Raw genomic sequence first — 25,291 nt, 5'->3', positions numbered from 1 at the left:
AATTAAAATAATCTTTAATTAAAAATGCCACAATTTGAAGGACTTTGGATGACAGTGAGGTTAAAGAACATTATTTCTGGCAGCTTTAATCACGAAGTCATGAGATCAGCATGCACAAATAATACAGTCAAAATAACAGACTATATGCTAGTAGTAATGATTTAATGTTTGCCACTTGTTTGCTTAATTTTATTTGTGTTTATGCAGAAAGAACTACTACATCTTTTGCTAACTGCATAAATAAATACATCAACTTCCAGCTCTTGTTTACACGGTATCTCTACAATATAACAGAGCCCTTAATGTATTACAATGCTGCTGTCCAACTCCTGGCATGCAGGTTGAATCTGTCCCCCAAATGACTCATCACATTATAAAGTTTGTTTGTTGTCTGGTCCATGAGCAACTCACTATAGTAAAATCTGACCATAGTTGTCAAAAAAGTTGAACAGTCCTGTTTTATATCACCCTTATGCTAGCTAAGTTACAGTGAGCTTCAGAACGAATGCAGAGTTACCTAGTCATTGGAGGCGTTAAGAAAAAATCCCCAAGGTAATCAGATGGTTTTCTGAGATCTTTTATTCAAGCATTATTACATACAAAGCTAAAACTGAAATTAAATAAAAGTCCTTTCCATGTGTAAAGAAATACCTCCTTTTTGTTAATTTAGGGCAGCTGACTTGCACAGGAGCAGATAAGGAACATGCACAGGAGCTTTTCTCTCAGCAGCATTCCCCAAGAGGCGAGGAATGACCAGCCAGGGTAGGTGAAGGATGTATTATATTGAACCCCCACCCCTGTTTTTCCTAGGGGAATAACGTTTAGAAAAATACTAAGATATTAATGCATATCTTTTCAGTATCAGGATCTCTTCTAAATTAATTTATTCCAGATGAGTAAAGTTTGCATTACATTTTTTTTTAAAGTTTCTCTTTTTATTTCAAAAATGTGATAATTCTATACATGCCTCTAATCTGGCATCTCTTATTCCTGACTTTAAAAATTAAGGGGTGCAAAACTGAATTATTTTCTTTATTCAGTAGCTCATGTAATGAAGTGTTGTGCTGAAAATAAATTACATGGAATTGAATGCAGCACATTATAAAATATTTTATGTATTTATACAGCTTGTTACCTTTGACAAATTGTTATCAAAGTTATGAGAAGCCATGGTTTACATCAGATTGTTATCTTGTTGTCTTTCTACAAATATTCTACTGTAGTTTTAAGATAACAATTGGTATAGATCCTTTCTGAACAGATTTTGTAGCATTTTTTTTTTTTTTACTATGTAACTGTTATGGCTCAGACTGAATGAATAATGGGTAAAGCTAGTGAGTACACTAGTCACAGTGAGTTCAAGATTAATTTAAAAAACTGTTAAAGCCTAATTTCTGTTGGGTAATTCAGACCAAGTTCCTAGGTTGGATAACACTGTGCAAGGCTGGTCAGAGGCAGAGTAATGAGAGTGGAGGCTTGGGGAAGATCTCGAACGCAGCAGCAGTAGTGCATGTGGTTTGCATCAACAGCAAAAAAAAAAAAAAATCGCAGAATATCACAAACTGGGAGGGGAGAGAGGCTTAGGATAAGAGAGCCCTTTGGAACAGAGACTTTGAAACTCTAAGCAAGCAAACTGCCCTAAGCTCTCTGTGTCAAGGGAAACAAATATCTATCAGGTGATGCTAATGACAATAATGGGTAATTATCTTAAAACCAAAGTAATTCAGTAATTTTTTTTCTTTGATATCAACTGATATTTTTGCATTACGTGGGAAAAAGAGCCTAATACTTTGTAATTAAGAAACAGAGGTTATCTCAGGGAAGGGTGGTTTTCCTGCTTCCCCCCCGCCCCCGCCCCATCCAAAACTTTATCCGAACAAACTATTTTGAGTCCTGGAAGCCACCTAGCAAGATTGAAATGTCCAGCATCTCCCACTTCCAAGAGCCACATGGCTTCTGCTCACTCTGCCTGGGTGCCCCTGCTCCAGGCAGCGCTGCAGGGCAGCAAGGATACAGCCAGCACACGCTGCCGCTCCTGGGGCTTCCCAGGCCAGCAGGGAATCTCCTTCACTGCCAACTCTTTTGGGAGGTGGAAGAGTATGAAGAGGGGGCATCACCTCCCTGGTCTATTGGAGGTGATGGAAGAAGCTACGTTAATTGCATCACGGAGGCGGTGGCAGGTGTTTGCCATGCTGCCTGGTGCTGTGCCGGCATGGCAGGTATTGGGGAGCACAGCAGCTCTTGGCGTGGATCCAGCCAGCCCTGGTTGTGTGAGGCAGAGGCAGTGCCTGGGAGACTTGGAGATATTTTTGAATAAAAGGGAAGGTTTCCATAGAAACTTCTCTTTTATTTTAAACAGATTTAAAAGAGAAATTTAGTAAACTATAAAATCAAGCTTCCAGAGCCCAATTTAAGCTATTCCTTACTGATTGCATTACAAATGAACATAAAAGCCTGCAGCCTGGAACTGACAGCGAGAGACAGGTTTCTGCCAGCTCCCTTGTTCCCTCTATCAGTGCGTAACCTCTATTAGGTGGTAGTGGCAGTGGCACACACTTTCTAGCACCCTCCATTTTATAAAAGGAGCTTTCTTAGAGCATCTCATCTAAAGGCTCTTTGTTCGTTAATGAAAACACATCTCTTGGACTTAACATGCAATGCAGATATCACCCTTATTCTGAACACCCCCTAATTTAAATTCAATTATTTACAAACAAGCAGAGCAGATGCAAAATGGCCGCTTCACTGCTACACTACATTTCCCAGAATACCAAAATGCAGGAGAGAGGGCCAACACCCCTCTACCAGCTGTAGGTGTGGGAGGTGGTATTCCTCCCTTGCAAGGGTCTCCTGCGGGAGAGAGGGCATCCAGAGGAGGCAATTAAATAAGTTAGTATCTTGGACACAAGCAAACACGCGGTTTACTTCAACAAAAGCATAATAAGGTATCCCTTTGACAATGATTGAATTTTGCAGTTAGTCATTTTAAAGCCACATGCAATTGTGCTCCCCGTCACAGTTCCTTTAGAAACTTCTTTAATATTCAACATACAGTAAAACTGAAGATCTTAAAAATATCCTTATTTTCTTAATACATTGTCGTGCTTTTAATCATTGTTTACCCCAATCAAAACCAAACAAGTTTGTTGATCAGGAGTAGCTACAAAACCTTCCACTCTTTTTCAGAGAAGCATTATACACTGGCAGTGCCCTGCAAGCTCCCATAAGTGCGTTGCTGCCATTTCACTCCATCTCATTCAAGGCACTGCCCTCTTCATCCACTTCATATAAAGATGCTTAAATTTTCATTAAAGAACAAATATCTGTGATCCGAGATGATGGACTAATCCATTAGGGATGACAGCTGTGGTCATGTAATCCTTCAGTGACCCAGCAGAAAGGTCACTTTCTTTTTTTTTTTTTCTTTTGCATTTCTTTTTTTCCAGTGGAAAATTAAAAAACCACATGCTCCATGAAAGAGGGGCAGCTTTTGATCCTGGAATGCCCAATATGTTGGAGGTTAGCACATTTACCCGCATAGTGCTGGTTTGCATCTGGCCTGACAAAAGAGGACTCCGAATTTGAGTCTTCGCAAGCAGCACAGCGCTCAGTAGACTGAAAGGGCAGATGGCACAACCTCTCAGCTGCAGAGAGGGAGTGAAGGATGGGATCGCCTGTACAGCCAGTTCTTTGTAATTTGGCACTGCTATGCTTCTGCTGCTTTCTTTCCTTCATCTTGTGAAAGGACCCTGAAAATTGGAAATATTCCCACTTTTAGCAAGAATAAAACAAGATACTGGTCTGAAAAATTCTTTTTCTTCCATTTTATTTCAAAGCTGGACTTCTACCCTAAAAGTCTGCTGCTAGGTTTCTGATGTGAGAATAGGTAGAAATAACTGAAAAATGGGGTAGCAGCAGCGTAAAGGAGGTTCTGGTGGCACATGCTACCTGTGTATCCCCGTTCAGGAGGAATTATCTTACCTGTCTGTCGTGAAAACAGCCAAATGGATTTAACATCTCAGAAAAGAACTGTGCAATTTGCACTTCTGTTCTTCTGCCTTTTGTCCTGTGTAAGCTTAAATCTAGATTCAAAGTTATAAAATATAGAACAGGTTGGAGATCACATATGCTGACTCACTGTGAATTGTTATGAGTAACTTAATAGCTTAGTCATCTAATATAGAGATACATTTGCAAAAATATTGAAGTCTGGGAAGAGGAATGAAATGTAACAGAACATAAATAAAATGCTCTTGTGTTTTTCTGAGATGAGTGTTTTGATTTTCATCTGATATCTGACATCTGACAATTGTTAGAAAAGTACTGCCTCAAATATTGAAAGATAGTAATGATACAAAATAACCTTTTTTTTAATTATTTCCACCTTGAAATGGAAAAAGACACCCTGAAAAAGAACTATTTTCTCACATTTCAGTTACATCTCACATAATTACAATTTTAACCTGTTGACAGAGATAATATCTTTTGCAAAGAGTAAAAATGAATTTTCATAATAATCAGAATCTTAATATTTTTAGCCATTTGTTTTAAAGTTAAGAGTCAGTAGGGAGTGGACATAAAAAGTTATGAACAAAGATCTCTTCATGGTCTCAGTGCCAATCAACATCCATCTAAAGAAGCTGTTGGTTTCTGGTTTTGTTTCTTAAACTGCAACAATTAGCAGAATATTACTTTTTTTTGTTCCTAGTGGACATCTCTGTACTTTACTCATTCCTTGCCCATTTAAGTATAAGCATGTTTTCATCATCAGTTTGTGCCTAGGAATCCTAGCTATATGTGAGACTGCGCGTTCATAGGCATTGCTCCAGAAGACATATGCGTATTATACATAAAAATAACTTCCATAACCATTTTTGCTCCATCTGTAGTTACATGAAAAAAGATAAGCAAATTATCTTCATATGGGCTATCTTTAGATGATTAACTTTTATCTTCAACTGGACTTATTGAATGGCATGTTCTACTGGTGCAAACAGGAAAAATAAAGGATGTTAGGCTACTCAGGCTCTGCTGGCTGGCCACCTGGTGGGGTGCAGGTAGAAGACAGGCTGGATGCTGCTCTTATAGCTGCCAAGAAGGCCAATGTTTCAGGGCAAAACAGCTGGAACTACTGACATCAGTAGAAATATTTAAAGGAATTCCAGTGAGCACCTTTAGTGTTTCAGATGGAGGAACTCCTGAAGGTGCCACGTATTTGTGTTGTATAAATATCAAAGAGGATCATTTCACATTTGCTCATAACACATTTCAGTATATAAACTTGCATAAAGTCAGAGAATATTTCAGAGCACTGATATATTACTGCTATTATTATTATTATTATTATTAGTTTATTTAGTTGTTCTAAAAAAATGGTAAAATATATTCCTTGGACTTAGAGCACTTAATTTAAATATGATGCAATGAAAAGGAGTAGCAAAAAAAGAGTGTAGAGAAGGATTTACAAAATCTGTAAATAGGTCATTTGGATACATAGTTTAGACAAGTGCACATCTTGCATTCAAAAAGGGTTTTGTTTGGTCAGGGTTTTTTTTGAAGTTTTGTCCCTTAGAACAAAACCTTCCTTTGGAAATGTCTCACAATTTTGTTTCTTGCAAATCCTAGACACTGCCAACATTCCTCACACAGAGAGGCAGGATTAATCCCTTGGAAAAGAAGTAAGAAAAAGTAGGCTAGGATTATGGAAAAATATTAGCAGCAGTAGAGAAGTTAGTAGCACAGTTAATATTCTGTCATTCCTGGATTTAACTTTCACTATCAAGCTTGTACTGTTTTCTTTAAAAAATGAACGACTACTGCTATCAATCTTTGCTGTCAGAGATAACCCTATGCACACACTCTCTATATTAGGAGCTGAATGAATGGCTCATAAAAAGCAGATAAAAGAACAGATGCTAATAATTTATTTAACCATAGCCTTCTTGAAAAGGTTAACTCATCACGTTTCATCTTCAGTCATAAACCCCCTATTTTTATAATCAGTAATATTGACTATCTGCTTTTCCTTTTATTGAATGGGAAAGAACACACAATAACTATTAAAAATAGCCTAAAAAATAAGCCTTTTTCCATTTGTGGAAAGTGCTGCCTTGACAATTATGGAGAAAGTTCTTAACATGTGCAAAGACATTGTAGTTTCACTCTTTCTGCCACCTGAAATTCCTTTATTTCAGCCTTTTATTTCAACCCGTTAAAACCCTGACCCTCTAAAACCGATACGTGCTGTGAACAAATTTCAGACTGCTATTGGAGTTGCTATATATTAAGTGCTCCTGAACTGTCCTGGCATCTTATTTGCCTTTAGTTTATCTTTAAGACATCTTTTGATCATTAAGATTTTATATCATTTGAGTACAAAAGGGAGAAAGTCTGAAATGGACTGTGCTACTCAGTCGTAACTTGTATGTTGCTTTTCTGGGAGAGCATCCTCTTCTAGGCTGTTAGATATATGATAGTAGTAGGTGGTAATGTTCAGTTTTGTAGTTGTCATGTATTTATTAGTGCATGCCATGTACATCTCTAAACATGCCACATAGCTCTCTAAACAGTCATCAATAGTCATTTATTAGGACTAGGTTGGATTTGAGCTGGTGGCCTGAGGAAACAGAGTCCGCAGTGAACTAAAACCCTCAGAACAATCCAGTCATTGTTTGTTGCAGGTTTACTGAACATTAGTCAGAAATGGAGATGAGTATGGGAACCTTCATCTGTCTCGAGATGTTAAAGAAATTCTCAGTGTGTGTGCATGAACCTGAGAGCAATGGTGAAGCTGCAGAGCATTTCCTTATGAAACTTAAGAGTAATGTCTCATAGAGATTAAGCAAAATGGCTTCTTTCCAGACTTCATTTCTTAGAACAAAAAGTATCTCGCTCCAGCACTAAGACTTGATTATGCCCTCAGATATGCACAGAACTGAAAAGAGGAATAATTTATGCATTGGAAGGGCTAGCAGCAGCCTCCATGACGAACCGTTGTTCCTTAGGGATACTGTCTTCCAAAAACTGGTGCATTGTGCCAGTTATGCACAGTACTTCTGCACTTAAATATTTCCCCAAATGCAGGGTAAGTTTGACCAGAAGTTATGTTGTGTTCCTACATTTCATTTCTTTTTAAATGGTGTCTGAGACATATAGAATAGTTTTTGTTCTTTACCTTATTCTGTACATAAAAGAACAGAAAATGCCCAAGATTTCTGGATGTGTGTGGTGTGTTGGCTTTGGCTGGATGCCAGATGCCCACCAAGCTGCTCTGTCACCCCTCTCCTCAACTGGACAAGGGCAAGAAAATATAACAAAGGCTCGTGGGTTGAGATAAGGACAGGGAGATCATTCACCAATTACCGTCACTGGCAGACTCGACTCAGGGAAATTAATTTAATTTATTGCCAATCAAAATCAGAGTAGGGTAATGAGAAATAAAATCAAATCTTAAAACACCTTCCCCCCACCCCTCCCTTCTTCCCGGGCTCAACTTCACTCCTGATTTCTCTACCTCCTCCTCCTGAGCAGTGCAGGGGGATGGGGAATGGGGGTTGCAGTCAGTTCATCACACATTGTCTCTGCCACTCCTTCCTCCTCACTCTCTTCTCCTGCTCCAGCGTGGGGTCCCTCCCACAAGAAACAGTTCTCCATGAACTTCTCCAATGTGAGTCCTTCCCACAGGCTGCAGTTCTTTACAAACTGCTCCAGCGTGGGTCCCTTCCATGGGGTGCAGTCCTTCAGGAACAGACTGCTCCAGTGTGGGTCCCCTATGGGGTCACAAGTCCTGCCAGCAAACCTGCTCCAGCATGGGCTCTTCTCTCCACAAGTCCATGGGTCCTTCCAGGAGCCTGCTCCAGTGCAGGCTTCCCAGGGGGTCATAGCCTCCTTTGAGCATCCACCTGCTCTGGCGTGGGGTCCTCCATGGGCTGCAGGTGGATATCTGCTCCACTGTGGACCTCCATGGGCTGCAGGGGGACAGCCTGCCTCACCATGGTCTTCACCATGGGCTGCAGGGGAATCTCTGCTGTGGTGCCTGGAGCACCTCCTGCCCCTCCTTCTTCATTGACCTTGGTGTCTGCAGAGTTGTTGCTCTCACATGTTCTCACTCCTCTCTCCTGGCTGCTGTTTCACAGCAGCTTTTTCCTTCTTAAATATGTTATCACAGACGTGCTACCACCACTACTGATGGGCTCAGCCTTGGCCGGTGGTGGGTCCATCTTGGAGCCGGCTGACATTGGCTCTATCATCAGACATGGGAGAAGCTTCCAACAGCTTCTCACAGAAGCCACCCCTGTAGCCCCCCTGCTACCAAAACCTTGTCATGCAAACCCAATACAACGTGAGTCTGTGATTACACCATTTCAGCAAACTCGAAGTTCAAGTACTAAGTTACAGCAGTATGTTGGAATACACATCCAGCAGTAACTTAGGCCCATAACCTAATATACACAAAAATAAATGAGCTGTGTGCTTTTTGTATTGCCCAAAAAGACATGTATGGGAACTCCAGGCTGTGTTTGCCATTTGGCAGGACTACAGGATGTGGCCAGCTGCATTCAGTCCAGTAACAGAGTGGCTTCTTTTTCTTCTTTCTTTTTTTTTTTTTTGTAATAAGAAGCAGAACGAGATTTGTACATTCTGTAATACAATTGACATGCTATTGTTTACAAGCCATATTGATACTGTTGAAAGTACTAAAATAGATATAATAGCATATATGTGTATTTAAAGACTATATAATGGGAATTGAATCCATAAATGTAGTAAGTAAGTATAGCAATATCATTTAAAAATCATGTAGCAAGAAGTTGTCTGAGCACTGCACCTAACAAAGCCTGGTTTCCATTAGATTTGTCTTATGGTTGATTGACATTTTAACTGAATTATACTAAGGTTGCAAGACAAGCTCACCCCTAATTAGACAGCAGAGAATCCACTGGGGAGATAAATATAACTGCAAAAAAAGCTTTTTATCAAAGACTGTTCATTGCTAGACACGAGAGGATCAGCAAGGGGCACTAAGCTTGACTGAGTAGGGACTGCCCTCATGTCTGATAAATACATATTTATGATTAAAGTTTCTTAAACTTACCATTTTCCTGTAGATTTTTGGATACCTAGTAAGGTACACGGACTTTACCCTGAAGTCGTCCCTTTAGTGAAGGTATTAGCACGGTCTTTATTCTCTCCTGTTTAAAGTTATTTACTTTCACAAATAGGTGGGAGGATCTATTTAAGACCTGTATTAACGCGGGTTGAAGTTGGTCATTAGGTTCAAAGATTACTAATGGGGCTCAGAGAGATGTCCATGCACACATATAAACACACACAATCTCAAACCACACGAATGCCATACTCTCAGAAATCTGACTTACAAATATGTACAGATTGCAAACATCAGGACTCAGGTATTTCTTGGTATTACTTTGGAATAGCTCTAGTTGCAATTGTAAGACTGTTATATTTACATTCAGAGCTGTAATCTAATATGATTTTGTAAGAAAGTATGCTTCTTACTCAGAGGTATTATTAATATTTGTGTATTAAATATTAATGTATACATGTATCTTTGCATGGCACTTTCTAGATATTAAAAGGAAAAGGTCTCTGTCCTCAAGAGCTTACAGTCTAAATACCATTGTTGTAAAAACCATTTACCTGCTGATGAAACTGAACATAACTCTGAAACAATTTCTTTCCTATGGAAACGACCAACTTGTCTAAGCACTGCACTAGAAAATGAATATTTTTTTCCTATAAGAAGTGGGATTTTTCTTCCTCGTTCATAACATGTATTTTAATTATAGCTAAAGGTTTACGGATTTTTCAACCTAATTATCTATTTGCATATTTACTCATTAAAATGCTCACATTACTTGCTAGAGATCAGTAAATAATTTTGCTAGGAAACTTATTCATTCAGGAATCCATATGCATTTAAAAGAATTATCCATATGGATTATGCATTATTAGAATACCTTAAATTCTTTGAGCTATAGAAACGTTGTACTTTGTTGAGCTGGAAGTGTGAAGAGTGTTTCTTTTTTGAATATCTAGTAGGCTGCAATTTGGATTACTATACGGTAATACTTTGCAGACTCTTTCATTCATAAACTTACACAGATGAATAAGTATAATTTCCTTCATCTTACAGTTGTGGAAACTGAAGCAATAAGGGAAGTGAGTTATTGCATTGCATAAGGTCAGAGCAGGTCACTGGCAGAGTAAAAGTAGTGTTCCTAACCATGTCATCTCTCAGTTGGACTATTCTGTGCATAAATTTGATCTCTTGGAGCAATTTGGTATAAAATGCGTCTTTTCATGACAAATACTACTTTTTGCCCTTACTAAAAAGCCGAATTCTTTATTGTCATCAGCTTGCATTTTCTCTGAATATCATATTGCTTACTGTGTGTTAATCTAATTGGCAAACTAGGCATTACAATGAATTTTTCCAACAAGTACTATTTTCACTGTACAATTTCTAACGCATCAGGGAACTATAAGTTTGATAGGCAGTATTTGAATCTGTCCTGGTTTCAGCTGGGATAGAGTTAATTTTCGTCTTGGTAGCCAGTATGGAGCTGTGTTTTGGGTTTAGGATGAGAACAATGTCGATGATACACTGATGCTTTGGTTCTTGCTAAGTAGTGCTAAGCTGTTGCTAAATAGGTGCTAAGTGGCGCTCACACTGGTCAAGGACTTTTCAGCTTCCCCTGCTCTGCTGGGTGCGCAAGAAGCTGGGAGGGGGCACAGCCGGGGGGGTGCTGACCCAGACTGGCCAAAGGGGCTATTCCATACCGTATGACGTCATGCTCAGTATAGAAGCTGGGGGAAGAAGAAGGAAGGGGGGGATATTGGGCGTGATGGCGTTTGTCTTCCCAAGTAACCGTTACGTGTGATGGAGCCCTGCTTTCCTGGAGATGGCTGAACACCTGCCTGCCGATGGGAAGTGGTGAATGAATTCCTTGCTTTGCTTTGTTTGCGTGCACGGTTTTTGCTTTGCCTATTTAACTGTTCTAATTTATTTTACTTCAGTTATTAAACTGTTCTTATCTCAACCCACGAGTTTTCTCCGTTTTACCCTTCTGATTCTCTCCCCCCTCCCACTGGTGGGGAGTGAGCGAGCGGCTGCGTGGTGCTTAGTTGCTGGCTGGGGTTAAACCACGACAGAATCTCAACTCCTAAGAGTAAACATAATGTAAAATAGTTGTATTAGAAAGTTAAGAACTACTTCCTCTGTATTAGCTTTCAAATAGGCCTTATACTGGAGTCTTCACATGTAACTTTGCAAGCAGTTAGTGGCAGAGTCTTTGGAAAATTAGAAAGAAACAGCATAGAGACAGAGAAAAGGGGAAGAGTTATTTGTACTGGGTGGAGTGATGAGAACGGCATGTCCAAAAATTTTGGGAAGGCAGCACCTGAGGTTTCCAGGCCTAATTCAAGTCGAACTACTTCATCTCTTAAGACTTTCATATTATTAATTCAATCTAAATACTGCCTTTATTTCTCCAGCTTTCCTACTTGCCCTCAGATTTCATTCATACATTTCAAAGATCTGTAGACTTTTCTAGCATAACATAGAAGGGTGGCCTAGAAAAAATTACATGACCAACATACAATATAGCGCTGCAACTATATTCATTTGTATTCATGATCATAATAATTCCAAGTCAATGCAAACTCAGGGCATCATCCACAATATATCTTTAAATATCCCATTTTTTTGTTCAATATAAAAGTACTTCTGCAGTGAATAGAAGAATGACTGGGATGAGTCTTAGACATTTTCGTTGCCAACACATTTATTTGCTCACGCGATAAAGCTAAACATAACAGCTCATGGGAAACATATTTGTTTGCTCTCTCCTCTGTTTTTCTTATTATAGTGTTATGGTTCTTCCTTATTCTTAGTTCTCGTAAGCCCGAGGGCACAACAAAGGCTTGCAGGCCCCTCTGCACCTGAGAAGCCTTTGCTAGGCCAAGGAAAATTATTCTTTCTGGCTTGTGATGGGTTCTGAAGCATGGAAGACGGATTGGTATTTTATTGACTTCAGCCCAAAGGTCTCCAATTTTATGTTACTCAGAACACTCTTACTAAGAGATAATTATAATGTAACATACATATACCTATGTTAGCCTGACATTCACTATTTAAAAAACAAATTGCATAGTTTGGAGCAGTATAAAAAACATTTTCAGGTATACAGGTTTCCCTTACAATTTAGGAAAAATGTAGTTATTCTGTTTAAGAACTGTATTAGTAAATACTCATATTTGATGCTGAAGTCTGTATCTCTAGCCTTAAATGTTGGGTTTGTGGGTTCAGGGTTTTTTTAGAATGGAAAATACCTATGAAATGTATCAAAAGAGTTGTATTGGCTTTTGAATTATTCTTCCCTTCTTACTAACAGTACATTAGGAAAATTGTCCTCTATATTTTAAAAGGATGACAAACAAGAGGGCGTAACACTTGTGGCTTCACTATGAAAGATTCCATCATTTTCCATGGTTTCATTATGATTGACAGCTTTTTTTCAGATGCATATGTGTAACTCTGGCTTGAGTTCAATCATATCTGTATTAAGTTACTGAGCATGTGGTCCCAGATTCAGCCATCTAACTTCAGGAGCTCCCTGTACAGTCAGAAGGAAACAGTCACTTCCAGAGATGATTCAGACCTTTAGGAAATAAGTCACCCTTTGGAAGTGTTTATTTTCCTGCAAGGGTTATACCAAGAGCCTAAAGCAACCCAGTAAATCATCTGTGCCTAGAGAAGACAAAGCCACCCAAGAAGGTCTTCTAGACAACCCTATCTTGGAAACTCCTCAATCTGAGAAAAAGTCTCTTTCAAAGATGAGATCGATGTGCTGATGAGAGGACAAAGCACTCTCTGCCATGTTGTTTGGGACACACGCCTGTCTCTGCATCTCTGGAAAGATAAAGAAATCATGATAACTATGTAGCACTGGAACTCCTGTGCCTGTTCAAAAAGCATGATTTGTTGCTGAAAAGCCATACCTTCTCACTGCTTCCAGCACAGGTTTGAACTGCACTTGCTCACTATTTGGATGTATCACAGGGAGAGTTGGCTCCGATCCCTACCTTAGCTTGCTAATACCTTATGTTTATCAAAATGTTTTTGCAGAGTTTATGTAGGAAAATATGCTCCCCGTTGTTTGCATGCCGTCTTAAATGACTGTAGAATTTAATTTTTTTAAGTCCAGGAGGCAACTTTTCCAGATTGGCTAGAATTCTGCTCTGACTTGGGCGAGCATTGCGAAGTCCTGCATAAGCTCTCTATCCTGCTTTTGTACTTCAGAGTCAACTCTGCTACAAAAACGTACAACAAGGATCTGCAGAAAGCAAGTCTTTTAGCCTTAATAAAAGGAAGAAAAAAAACCCCACCCAATGTAGAAGACTAAATACCAAAAAATAACCTAAACTTGACCTTAACCTTAACCTAACTCAAGTACTTCAAAGTTAAACACTTAGTTTTTAAGGATACTTATTCTTCCAGGATTCTCCTCTCATACAGTCTTTAATTATATCCTGACAATACAATCTTTGATTATATCCTATATATAATCCTTAATTACACTAACCAGGAATGCTTGACATAGGAAGACTGGGGCACAGGAAAGATATAGGACTATGCAGTGATGACTTTTGCATAGTGGTTTGTTAGCGGGCAAAAAAAAGCTGGAAGGCTTAGCAGATGAATGATAAAGATGAATACACGAATAAAGGTGATATAGTAGCTAAGGCTGTTGGATTTACACAAAATAACAGAATTCTTTCACTGGTCTACCACATGTTGACCCGCTGAAAAAAGGGCCTAAGGTCAAAGTCACTGCTTGGTGACTTTGCAGACTGCTGCTCGCTTCGCGTTCTTCATTTCCAGACACTCATTTGCAAGCACCAGGCTCAGGGCTTATTTTCAGAGCTCAGTCTCTGATTTGCTTAAAGATTTGCTGGTTCCTCTTCAGATCTAGCCTCCTGGCTTTCTTTCAGTTTCCCCCTGTATTAATGGTAATGATAATATTTACCCTTATAGTAAAATTTTGTGTTGACACTTATGCAGAATACTGTTGTTAACGGTGCAGAATACTGTTGTTAATGGTGCTGAATGAAATGGAAAACCCTCTTTAAGGAAAATAATAATTCCACACTGTATGCAGCAACTAAGACATAGGGCCATACATGAATAATGAGGATGAAAATGTCAGCCCTGTCTTCTGAATGAGGGCCCTGCAATGAGAAAAGAGATGTCTTACAGATTGTACACAAGATAAAAAAACTAAGATATTTGAAGCAACTGGAAGTTTGGTATTAATTAACTTCAGAGTGCCTGCCTCAGCATCAAAAAACACTTTTAAAGTAACTTGTTAGGGTATATTACCTGTGAAGAGTGAAACATATTTTAAAGCATTATTCAAGCGACGGACAAAATCAATTTGTTTTGCCTTGTTTTCTAAGGAAAGTAGGCTTATATGATTGTCCTGTCAATTTTCCTTGTCTCTTCCCTGAACTCTTAACCGATATCAACTAAATTCAGCAGGGTATTCTCAAATATATCACAGCGCCACGCATTTTGTGCCAATATGAAAACAAACTGAGGAGTGCCCCATCCAAGGAAGTCTGCAGTGTGGCAGCAACAAGACAGCAGAAGGTCACAGTGCTGCAGGCCCTCTGTTTTTATAAAGCTGCATTTTGTGCAGCTGCTTGTTGGTCTGCTAAGCACCATGCAAACAGGTGTGGATGTATGGAGAGGCTCAGGGGTCTTCTGGTTATCCAATAGCACCAGCCGGGGCACCAAGGTGGTCTCATACTATATCACCTGATTGGTGTTACACACTGGGGCAGTCCTCTCCTCTTCCCAAGACTGCGTATTGACACATTTGGGGAAGCTTAGAAGTGCCTTCTGAGAGAGCTTTTCCTTCAGCATGGTGTCTTACAGAAGTCTCTCGAGGTTTATTATTTGGGGGGTAGATGGTGTAGGGTGGTATTTTTCTGTCAGGGAAAAACACTCTTTTAAATTTCTATAGGTCCTACAACAGCTTGATTTAGTGTCCACTTTGGCAGTCTTATTTGGACATGAGTCTGTTGGCTCACACGGGAACACCAGACTAAATCTTTAATCTTTACAAATTGCAGTTCTAGATTAATGATAATAATGATATTTACAGTGCATTCACAATGAACCTGGAAGTCGTGTACAGTTTGTGCTAAGAAAAGAAATGTCATTTGCCTGTGTCTGCCTTGCATTTGTAGAGTTTTCCAGAAGATGAGGGCTGTATGCAGTCTTCAGAAATGGCTATCACTGGCCATCTCCCAGGGCTTAAGCTTATGTTAACCTTGAAGTGTTGGAAGCTGAAAACAAATCTATATTGAGCTGGAAACGGAGTATGCACTTTGAGCTATTAGATCTGTCTACTTACATCGAATTATCAGGAATACCGATTCTATTTAAGGTAGTGTAGAAAGGAGGTGATAGTACTAGAAAGTGATAGTTCTGAATTTGCCATTCATGGAGTTAATAAATAAGGCCTCCAAAAGACTGACAGCAGGAAACCAAAAGTCACAGCCTTGTTCCCCAAAACTGCAAGTGACAGATTTACGACCGTGATAAAATCAGGATCTTGGTGGGGAGGAATTTGAATTTTAAAATCTAATTTTGCTTCTCTTTGGAGTGATGTGCGAGCCGCAAGACGGTGAATCTTTTGGAAAAGGAGGTTAGTAAAGTAACACCCTGAGAGAGACTCGGGCTTAATCCATGTGCCATCAGAAACGCTGCTCCACCAAAGCTGCAGCACGTTAATGATACACTCAACAGCTGGATAAAAACCGTGCACTTCAAGCCAAAGACTGAGAAGTTTCCCGTCACCTTTTAATTTAGACACACCTGCAGATGGAAATACATAGATATATTTTTATCGTGAGCGATACATGAAGCAGTAACAGTTTATTAAATCGGTGAGTGTGGCTATTATTCGAGACAGGTGGGGCTAGCGAGAGGAGCCATTTGGCGAGGGGGGGGCTGGGGCCCGGAGGGGTGCGCGGGGGGGGTGCGCGGGGGGGGGGGCGGTGCGGGCGGGGGCCGTGCCCGCCCCCGGGGCCGCGGCGGGGCGGTGCTGGCGGCGCGGCTGCCGCCGGCGTTAAGACCCGGGGGCTGGGCTGCTCGGAAAGGCGATGTTGCTTTTGGAGGGCTGGAGAAATCCCCCCCGTGCGGGCCGTCAGGCGAGAGGAGGGAAGTCAGTCACCTGGCGGTGAAGGACAGTAAAACAGGAACGAAGGGGGAAATCTCTCTCTCTCTCTCTCCCTTCTCTCTTCTGCAAGAGATCCACCTCCTGTTTTCCTCCCAACTCTTTCAGCATAACCTTCAAAGAAGACCATCCCCTACAGACTTTCTTATCTATTTTTTTAAACTATTATTATTATTGAGAGAATACCTTTAGCTGCAAAACAATTTTTTGAATCTATGCAGGACTTGGGGGATTTTGTTTTCTTGCCAGCGAAATTGTTCATCGCTAATGTCTTGCGCTCGCAGGGTGCTAAATTAGCTACCAGAGTAGGCATGACGGAGAAAGGCTTTTATCATGTACTATTCTCTTCAGTTTGAACACATTTGCTTGAAATTTGCTGCATGATGCTGTCCAGGGAAGCACGATTTTTTCTGGGGATGCAGCGATTTGCCGGTTTCTGAGCTTATTGCAGAAGAAAAAATAATCTTTAAACTGAGTGGATTTTTTTCTTTTTTTGCTGTCTTCTCCTTTCATTGCCAGAGGACGCGAATCTCTGTCACCAGAGAAGGATCACCTGTCGCTTTAATCCTTAAGGGAGTTCTTTTTTTTAAAAAAAAAAAGTGAATTTATTTATTTATTTATTTATTTATTTATTTATTTATTTATTTATTTATTTATTTTAACCGGTGGAGGCGTGATCGCGGAGAATGAGACTGAGGGGAGCTGCCGGGGTTTGGAGGACAAGGCTGAGTTTAGGCTGGAAACTGAGAGACTAGACTCCCCCCTCCCTTTTTTTCTTTTTTTCCCCTTGATTTTTTATTTATTTATTTTTTGGCACAACTTCCCTAGTTTCCCCTCCGCTCCGCTCAGTTTCGCTCTATGGACCGATCAGCAAACCTGGACACGGAGGAGCTCAAGGTAGGCGACCCGCCGGGTGCCGTCGTTACGATCTGGGCTGGATCCCGTCCTGCCCTCCCCGCCGCTGCCGCTGCCTGGCCGCGGGGGCGGGGGCTTGCGCGGGGCGGCGCGGTGCGGGGCTCCCGCAGCCCCGGGCGGGGGGCGCGGAGCCGGGCGCAGCCGCCCCGCGGTGGGGGGAAGCTCCGGAGGGCAGCTGCCGGAGCCGGGAGCGGCTTCCCCCTCCGCCTGCGCCGCCGCGAGCATCGTCATAGTAGTATTAATAATAATAATGATGATGATGGTGGTGATGATGGGGATGGTGCTGCCCGTGTGCTCTCGGCGTTGCATCAGCACTGGGGGCAGCGCCGGGCGCAGCAGTCATCTCGCCCCGGGAGGAGGCGGCAGCGGACCTGCGGGTTTCCCGGCAGAAGTTCCCTCTGAAGCCTTCCTCGCCTGGGCATCTCCTCTTCTTCTTCCTCCTCCTCCTCCCCTCGCCGCTGGGAGCGAGGGGGACCCCCCTCCCGCCCCCGGCGCGGCGCCCGGGTCCCCGAGCCGAGGAAGCGGCGGCGGGGGGCGGGGCAGGGGGTGCCAGGCCGGCCCCCGGCTCCGGGGCCGCTTGAACAATAAAACTTTGCATTAGGACGGTGCAAGTGTGAGGATTCCCCCCCGCCCCCCCCGGGCCAGCTCTGGCTCCCTCCCTGCATGCCTGAGAGCGCTGAGCATGCTCCTTTGCGGAGATGGAAAGCCTGCCCACACCTGCTGTTAGACCCCCCAGCCCTGAGCGGAATTGGGCTATAATAATAATATAAATGCCTCTATCCATCTATAGGGGGGTAAAGAGGGTGGGGCGGGGGAGGCAGCGGTGAGGGGGAGCGGGGCATGGGGCGAGCGCGGCGGGGCCCCCGGGCGGGAGGGGAGCGACGGCCGAGCAGGAGCCGGAGGGGCGGGGGGTGGACGACGGGGACACGCACCTCGCCGCGGGGGTGGCGGAGGTACAGCTGCACGGCTAAGGAAGCGATGGGAAAGGAAGGGGAAGAGAGCCTTCCTCCCCTCGCCGTACGCACAGCCATCCTCGGGACACCCACTCAGGGCGCCGGCTTCCCCGCGACGGAGGAGGGCTCTCCGTTGGGGAGGTAAACTCTGGTGAGCACTGAAGTGCTGCCGTGGGCTCCTTTCCTTCCCTGACAAGCCAGATCTCAAAGTACTTCAGCATACTTGTCTGTAAGGCATCAATGAATAAATAGATTCACCTCTCAGTCTTGCTCGCCACTGCTATAAATCCCCTAAGGAAAGGCACACCAGAACTGTAGCGCTGCCTGGATATTTGATGTGATGGAAGCGCAGGACGGAGAGGGTAATAAAACAATTGCTTGCTTGAGACCCACTGATCTTCATAGCGCTTCAAGTACTGCCACGCCGCGAGTGCTGCCTGCCGGAGCTGGGGGTTCCTCTCCCTCCTTCCTCAGCCTTTCCCAGATTTACAGGAGGCAGCTGGTGTGGGGAGGACAGGAGCCGAGGCTTCCAATTAAGGGGGAAAAAAAGTTTCATTTCAAGGGATTATTTTTCAAGGGTCTTTAAAGAAAATATGTTTATGCTAAAGGGGGACAGCACTTCGCAGGAATTGTCCTTAAAGCCCGAGAGGCACGTCCCGCTGCGAGCGGGGCGTCCAGGCGCAGGGCTGGTGTAGAGGAAGGGGCTTCCATTAATCTCGTAGTCATCTGCGCTGCAATTAAGACCAATGTTGCAGCGCGTACAGGCTGAGCGACCTTGAGCAAAGCAGCATAGCTGAGAAGTGGCACTGCTCCTAAGCATCAGCACTTTCACCTCTTCCCCCCCCACCCCCAAGAACGAGAAGAGCGTCAAAAGGAGGCATTTCTGTAGATACTGTTAGGATCTGGGCAGCTCCCTGGGACGAGCCCCTTTGGCACAATGCTTTTGCTGGCTTTCCCAGGTGTTTTATTGACGCGTGGCTGCCGGGGAGTGATTTCCAACGCCAGGAGGGTGCCGCACGGAGCGGAACCGGGGGCGCTGCCCGGAGCGGCCGCGGGCGGCTGCTCCGCCCCGGCCCCGGCAGGGGTGGTGCGGGCCCGGCCGGGAGCCCCGCACCCCCGGCCCACCGCAGCCGGGAGGGGGTTCCCACCCTAACAGGACTCTGTGCCAAACAGTAATGCAAAGCAGCCGTGCATCTTGCACCAGCAATTTTGGATTTTCCTGCAGCGCAAAGCGTCCAGCCACTTTCCCACCAGCAGGAATATAAGGGGGGCAAAGCTCTCAGGGGCTAAAGCAGTTCCCAGCTGATGACCTTGCTGTAGTTGGGCACAATAAAGAGCATCTCCAACACTGCTCTAAGTCGTGAAGAGCTTTCACCAATCTCTGGCTAGTCTCAGGAGAGCTTGAGTCATTTCATTGCTCCACTCCTTCTCCCTTGGGCCAAGGCAGTCCCTTGCCAGACTAAAGGGACGGAGTCGGGGCATACAGTCGGCAGGCAGCTGTAGGTCCTGACGTGTCAAGCTCGCGCGCTCTCACATCGCACTGCACGGAGGGCTCGTGTGAAGAATGTCAAATATGGTAGCAGGGTATCATAGCACAACTTACCAAGAATTCTGGAAACAGGCTGGATGCTCTTTCATGACACTGGATTTCCTCCATTATGACAAATGAATCCCAGTAAACATCAAAAAGAATATTGATAACTTCCCTACAAATACTACCAGTCAAATGTGCTGGCTCTAATGATAATATGTAATAATGATATTGGAAATATATACTATGCAATAGATAAAGCTTTTATACATCTCAGATTAGGCATTAAATATAAATTTGAAATCCGTGTGTTATTTATTGCGCTGGTTGTAATGAATTCTGAATTATATATATAATGATGTATAATGAATATACGTTTTGAAAGGTCATTTTGTGAAAAACTGAACAAGTATCATGTGTGCAACACCTGCTAATGAGGCTAGGTGTGCTTCTCCTTACTAGTCCATGCATGAATTCCTGATGAAACAGATCAGTACTGAAAAGAGAGACTACTCTTCCAGAGATTTTGAGCTGGTTTTCCTTTTATCTGTCTCATCTTCTGTCTCAGATGCATACATGAACCTTCCTCTTTTTTTTAATTCACAAGCCTGTGGGGATTTTGTTTTAAAGGAGTAATACTGAAAACACAGACTAAATAATTCTGTCGTAGTTGCACTATAGTCTTGGGTTTAGTGTTGTGAAGCACTTTCTGTTACCTGAAGTATATGTGATTCTCTATACCTACATTTTGAATGTACATGAAACTGTACAGCTGCGTGAGTATTATGTATTTTATAGGGCTTTGTAATTTGTATATGCATATAAAATACAATGAATTAACTTACAAACTTTGCATTTAATGTATTCAAAACTGATGTTGGTGCATTTGTACTTAATTGCTTGAAATTGTCCGAGTTTGGTTTGCAAAGAAGGGTGGAGAGGCCTTTGTGTTTGCTGGACTGCTGTTGACTTGTGATTTTCATTGACACTGGATAGGTTGTTACAGATTTTGTCCTTCACATTTGTCCAGTCGTTTGACATACAATTCCTTTAACATATATCACAACCATTTCTCTTATGTTTGTTTAGTAACCACAATTTGTGTATGGTCTTAGATAGTGGGAGATAGTATTCCTTGTAGTCTGTAAAACACTGATACTTTTCTGGAGGAAAGTTAGTTTGTAATTGAATGTATGGTAACAGTGAGATTATTAGCATGATGGAATTAAAAACATCCTGGAAAACATTTCTTATTACTTGAAGGTGCTGATTCAGTGAGAATTTTTCATTGCAATCCTACAATATTATTTTTAATAGTGTGTTTAAGTGTCTTGAAATTATCACTTTTAATATGCAAAAAATGTTAAACACTACAGTATTTCTGAATCATCGTGTAAACATTAGCCAAATTTCTTTATTCAGCTCATGAGAAAATATTTATAGTCTGTTTACAGTTCTACATTTCCTGGTGATATAAAACTACTTACTTAACATCCGCATGAAACTGGTCACAGATGAGGTTTTGCAATAACAGTCTTCCAATGCGATTTATGTAATTTATGAAATATTTGATAAAGAAATTCAAACAAGGAAACCACAAGAGTTTAAACAAGAGGTTGATTCAGTAGCTTTGTGGTCTTAAACATGTAAGTCACTTCACTATTTAAATTAACAGGAGAACTAATACCCAGAGGAATTCTGTAATTTTTTTTTTTTTTTTTTTTTAAAGAAGGAGCCAGAGAAACTCATTTGCTTGGTGTGGTGTGGGAGGACTTTTGATGAGACTAGGTAGGTGGTTATATTTCTGTTTTAAGTTAGTCATTCCATAATAAAAAGTATAGTACTCCATAACACTCAACATATTCTTATGAAAGTCTACTTCATTTATTCATGTCTCTGCTTGGGACATGGACGTCTTAGTGTGGATACTAAGGGATTTGTCTTTTTAATGCAAACCCTGCCCTCTCCTACCCTTCTCTACCTATGTCCCTCCAAGAAACCATCACAGTTTACTAGGGCCCTATCAGCAATACTCAATAAAGACAATTAACCTTTGCATTCACAGTCAGAGAATTCAGTCTTTAAACCATTCTTCATGAAAGGTCAAGCTGAAATGGTTTTAAAGTAATATACATGCAAATTCCTTTTCTTTGTGTTCCATTGTGGGATTTCCTCTCCGTCTCCCAATATGTATAAGGACTAGACATAGTCCAGGAGGCTGGAGAGAATTCTATGCATAAGATAGAGTTGTTCAAAAGACATAGAAAAAAGGTCAAGACAACAGCAGTGCTCTCAGTATACACTTTAGAAATCGTTCCTGTACTACCACTACCAAGAAACAGTAGTAACCTGTGGCTGAGCTTTTTGACATTGTACATTACAGCCTTGCTAAGCTCAACACTCTTTAAATGGAAAAGACATCAAAATCTGAAGGCTTGGTTAAAGGGAAAAAAGCACTTTATCTTCCTGTTCTCCATGGCTTTGGGGATAAATATTGTTGTGTTTTCCTCTGCCACTATGTTCTGTACTTTAAAAAAATAAATGTAAGAGGTTTACATAAAGGTAGGCAACACATTTCTTTTTTCCTGAAATGGAAAAGGTTAGTGTGTAAGTTGTTTCTATAGGTCTGAATGTAAGACTTGGAGACAATGTATAACTCATGCTAGAGCCTTTCAAAGATAAATCAGTCTAATGTGAAGACAGATTTGGCAGTCCCAGTCATGCTTTCTTAGTATGTCCCTTAAGCTTTTGGAGATGGATTATTGCCTTCCCACGTTCCCGATTAGGCCGTGAGCAAGACTGTTTGTAAGGTATTATGGCGGAAATGTCACAAGAGACTTTTCCTGTGAAATCATTTTGCCTTGTGCTTTTTTATGTAAACCTTGTAAATCCATGTCCAGCATAGTTGTTTCTACATCCTCTAAGAATTCAGCATTCCAAAGGACAAGGATAAGGACTCAAATAATAAAAAAAAGCACACACTGAGTTACAAATAGACTCTTTTCTCACTTTGACATGGAAATTCCAGGGGCCTCTCCATAGGGAAAACACTCTTATTTTCTTCTCTCTTCATTTGAAAGAAACCTGGAGAACATGGCTTAGAAGTTATGTCACTGTCTTTATTTTTAAATACTCTGTACATTTAAAGACCTTACAGAAACCTGTGTAACGTCCTGTTGTACTTTAGGCTGCAACCATATATAATGCCATTGTAAAGCCAGAATTACTTAACAGTCCAAGAATGAAGACTGACATTTATGTACTAAGCCATCAGATCCTTTGCTAATTCTAAGATATTACATGTTAACTCTTTGTTCCACAACAAAACCCTGAAGAAAGATGTTGTGAGGTTGCTATCCACGAGCACGGGGTTTTGTTCCTTGTCACAGGAAGGAATGTCTGTTGGTTAAGCCACAGCAGTAAGATGCAAAATGTGAGACGCTTTATTCTCAGTTAGCAGTATTACTGCAGCTAATCACACAAGGCCAGATTTACAGACGTACTAAGCAAGTCAAAGCAAGCTTGTGCTGTTCAAGAGCTTTAATAAAAAAAAGTGTTGTGTCTGTACCTCCCTTCTTATACCTCTAGATAACACATTAAGTAGGATTGTGTGATTTAACTCCTGTGTATTTGCGCTGCTTGAAAAGTACTAGATGAGGACAGAGTATCTTTCTGCAATTTTAAATTAGCAGTACTTTGTTAAATCAGTGCAGTTACATCAGTAGATGTACACCACTGATATGTCTAAAAATCAGTGCCACAAGCAGTGGAATGCCTCAGGCATAAAAATCTGGCCTTTAGCCATATTTCTCTGTTTTACCAGTCCTCTTCAGTTCATCTGGGCAGCATAGTCTGGAATTTATAGGTTCCACCTTCCTGCTCCTACAACTCTTGAACAGACAAATTATGTTAGTAAATAGAGGCCACCACTACTGAAAAATCACTTCCTTTCCAGTTTGTAAGAAGGCAATTTTGTACATTTAATGAAAACACATGAACTGAAAACACAATTAATTTGAATTTGTGCTTTCTAAAGATATTGTTCTTTGTACCATGATCCTGAGTATGAAAATGTGTTGTTACAGCATTATGGATTCTGCATAGTTTTTTAGGCTTTATCACCTCTATCAGGGTAGTGCAGATTGTTGAACCAGATCTACATAGGTATTTTTGCTACTTTCATTCTTCAAGATCAGTGTTGATGATACTTGTACTTCTCAGTTAAGTAGGTCTTCTTCTACTCAAAATTGTTCATAAGGTATTTTGAGGTGGATTCAAGAAAGAGGAAAAACTTACTAACTTCATATTGAACACAAGCAATGCAATTGCCCTGGTTCAGTGGGTACATGGCACAACAGCTCTTCAAAATCAGTATAGGTTTTAATTCAGGAAAACCTTTATGGAAAATCAATTTAACTTAAAATAGCAAAATTATCTGATTGGTACATTGGCAGTTGATATATTGTGGTGTGTTGGGACCTGTAGCTGAGAAAAAATGCCATAAACCACTGAAATTACAGGTAACATTCTTTCCAAGTGAAGTTATTCATAGTACGAAATTATATTATTTCCAGTTAAAGCTAGTCCACATGTGCAAAGCACTCCATACATGGCTCTGCCCTTTAACTAGTCGAAGACAAGTAAATTAACTGTGTTAGAGGACGGTTTCACATTTGCTCAACTTAGAGTTGCGTTTAACGAACCACCAACATACATAAACCAATCAAAACTAAAAGTTAAAAATCTATAGAGCCTTTGCTGCTTTATAAGCTAGTACGTTTCTGCACATAGATCAACAGAGATGACAAAAGTTGAAAGGCAATCTAAAATTCCAGGAGTTACCTATAATAAAAAGGAAGATTGCCAGTTGAATTGAGCCTCAGAATCTGGGTTTTGCCTCGCGTTCAATTTAAAGCCTTGTATTGGAAAGGGTGTTAAATCTGAACTCAGGAAGGTGCCTAGCCGTCACACATCCAGCCTGCATGCTCTGTGCTGGGAGGGGGTCAGGGCTGGGTAGCCCCCTCTCCACTCTCTGTCTTTCCTGATTGCACTTGTGGCTCAGGCATAAATGTGGTTTGGCTGTAACTAGCTTTGGAAGTAGTCAAGCCATTAACAGGCTCATTATGAGAGCTTGAAGTGCTGTGCTTTCCGGGAACATGCATTATTTCCTTTAGGAGCTGCTACAAGGAAGGTGCCTACAGTGCAACAGAGGCTCAGTCCTGGAAAGCAATCCACAAAGACCCCACGTCACCCACCAGGCACTGAGCGTTTGCAAATGCCTCTGTTTTCCCTAGTAATGCTGCTCAGGCACTTCACGCTAATGAATAATGCATTTGCTTGTGTATTTCCCATCTGGACTGAGAGGAGTTTCTTAGGATTTATCCTGCTTAGGGGCATTGATATTCATCTGCAAGACATGTTGAATTCTCCTGAGGACTGGGGTCCAATAAGGGTACTCAAACAATGAATTCTTTGCAAGCATGAGTTCAGTAGCCCCAATGGCTTTCACTTGATAAACGGCCAAACGAGGTAAAAATGCCCAGGTCTTCACTTTAATGGGATTTTTTACTGTTAGCTTAAACTACATATATTTTTAACAATAAAAGGTGATTGTGACACAACTT

General features: G+C 41.5%; 1 protein-coding gene across 1 annotated transcript in view; it reads left to right on the top strand.

Annotated features, from left to right (window-relative positions):
- Positions 1 to 17,044: 17,044 nt before the first annotated feature.
- The window catches only part of SGCZ (sarcoglycan zeta), a 485,172-nt gene continuing 476,925 nt past the window's right edge, over positions 17,045 to 25,291 (top strand). The window contains exon 1 of the mRNA XM_087736759.1: positions 17,045 to 17,165. Coding sequence (XP_087592885.1) covers positions 17,127 to 17,165 — 39 coding nt within the window. The 5' untranslated portion in view covers positions 17,045 to 17,126. The remainder of the gene's footprint in view (positions 17,166 to 25,291) is intronic.

Source organism: Nipponia nippon, unplaced genomic scaffold, assembly GCF_047370975.1.
Source record: "Nipponia nippon isolate SJK-2023a ecotype South Korea unplaced genomic scaffold, ASM4737097v1 scaffold_6, whole genome shotgun sequence".
Taxonomy (NCBI): domain Eukaryota; kingdom Metazoa; phylum Chordata; class Aves; order Pelecaniformes; family Threskiornithidae; genus Nipponia; species Nipponia nippon.
This window is presented reverse-complemented; position numbering and strand designations above follow the sequence as displayed.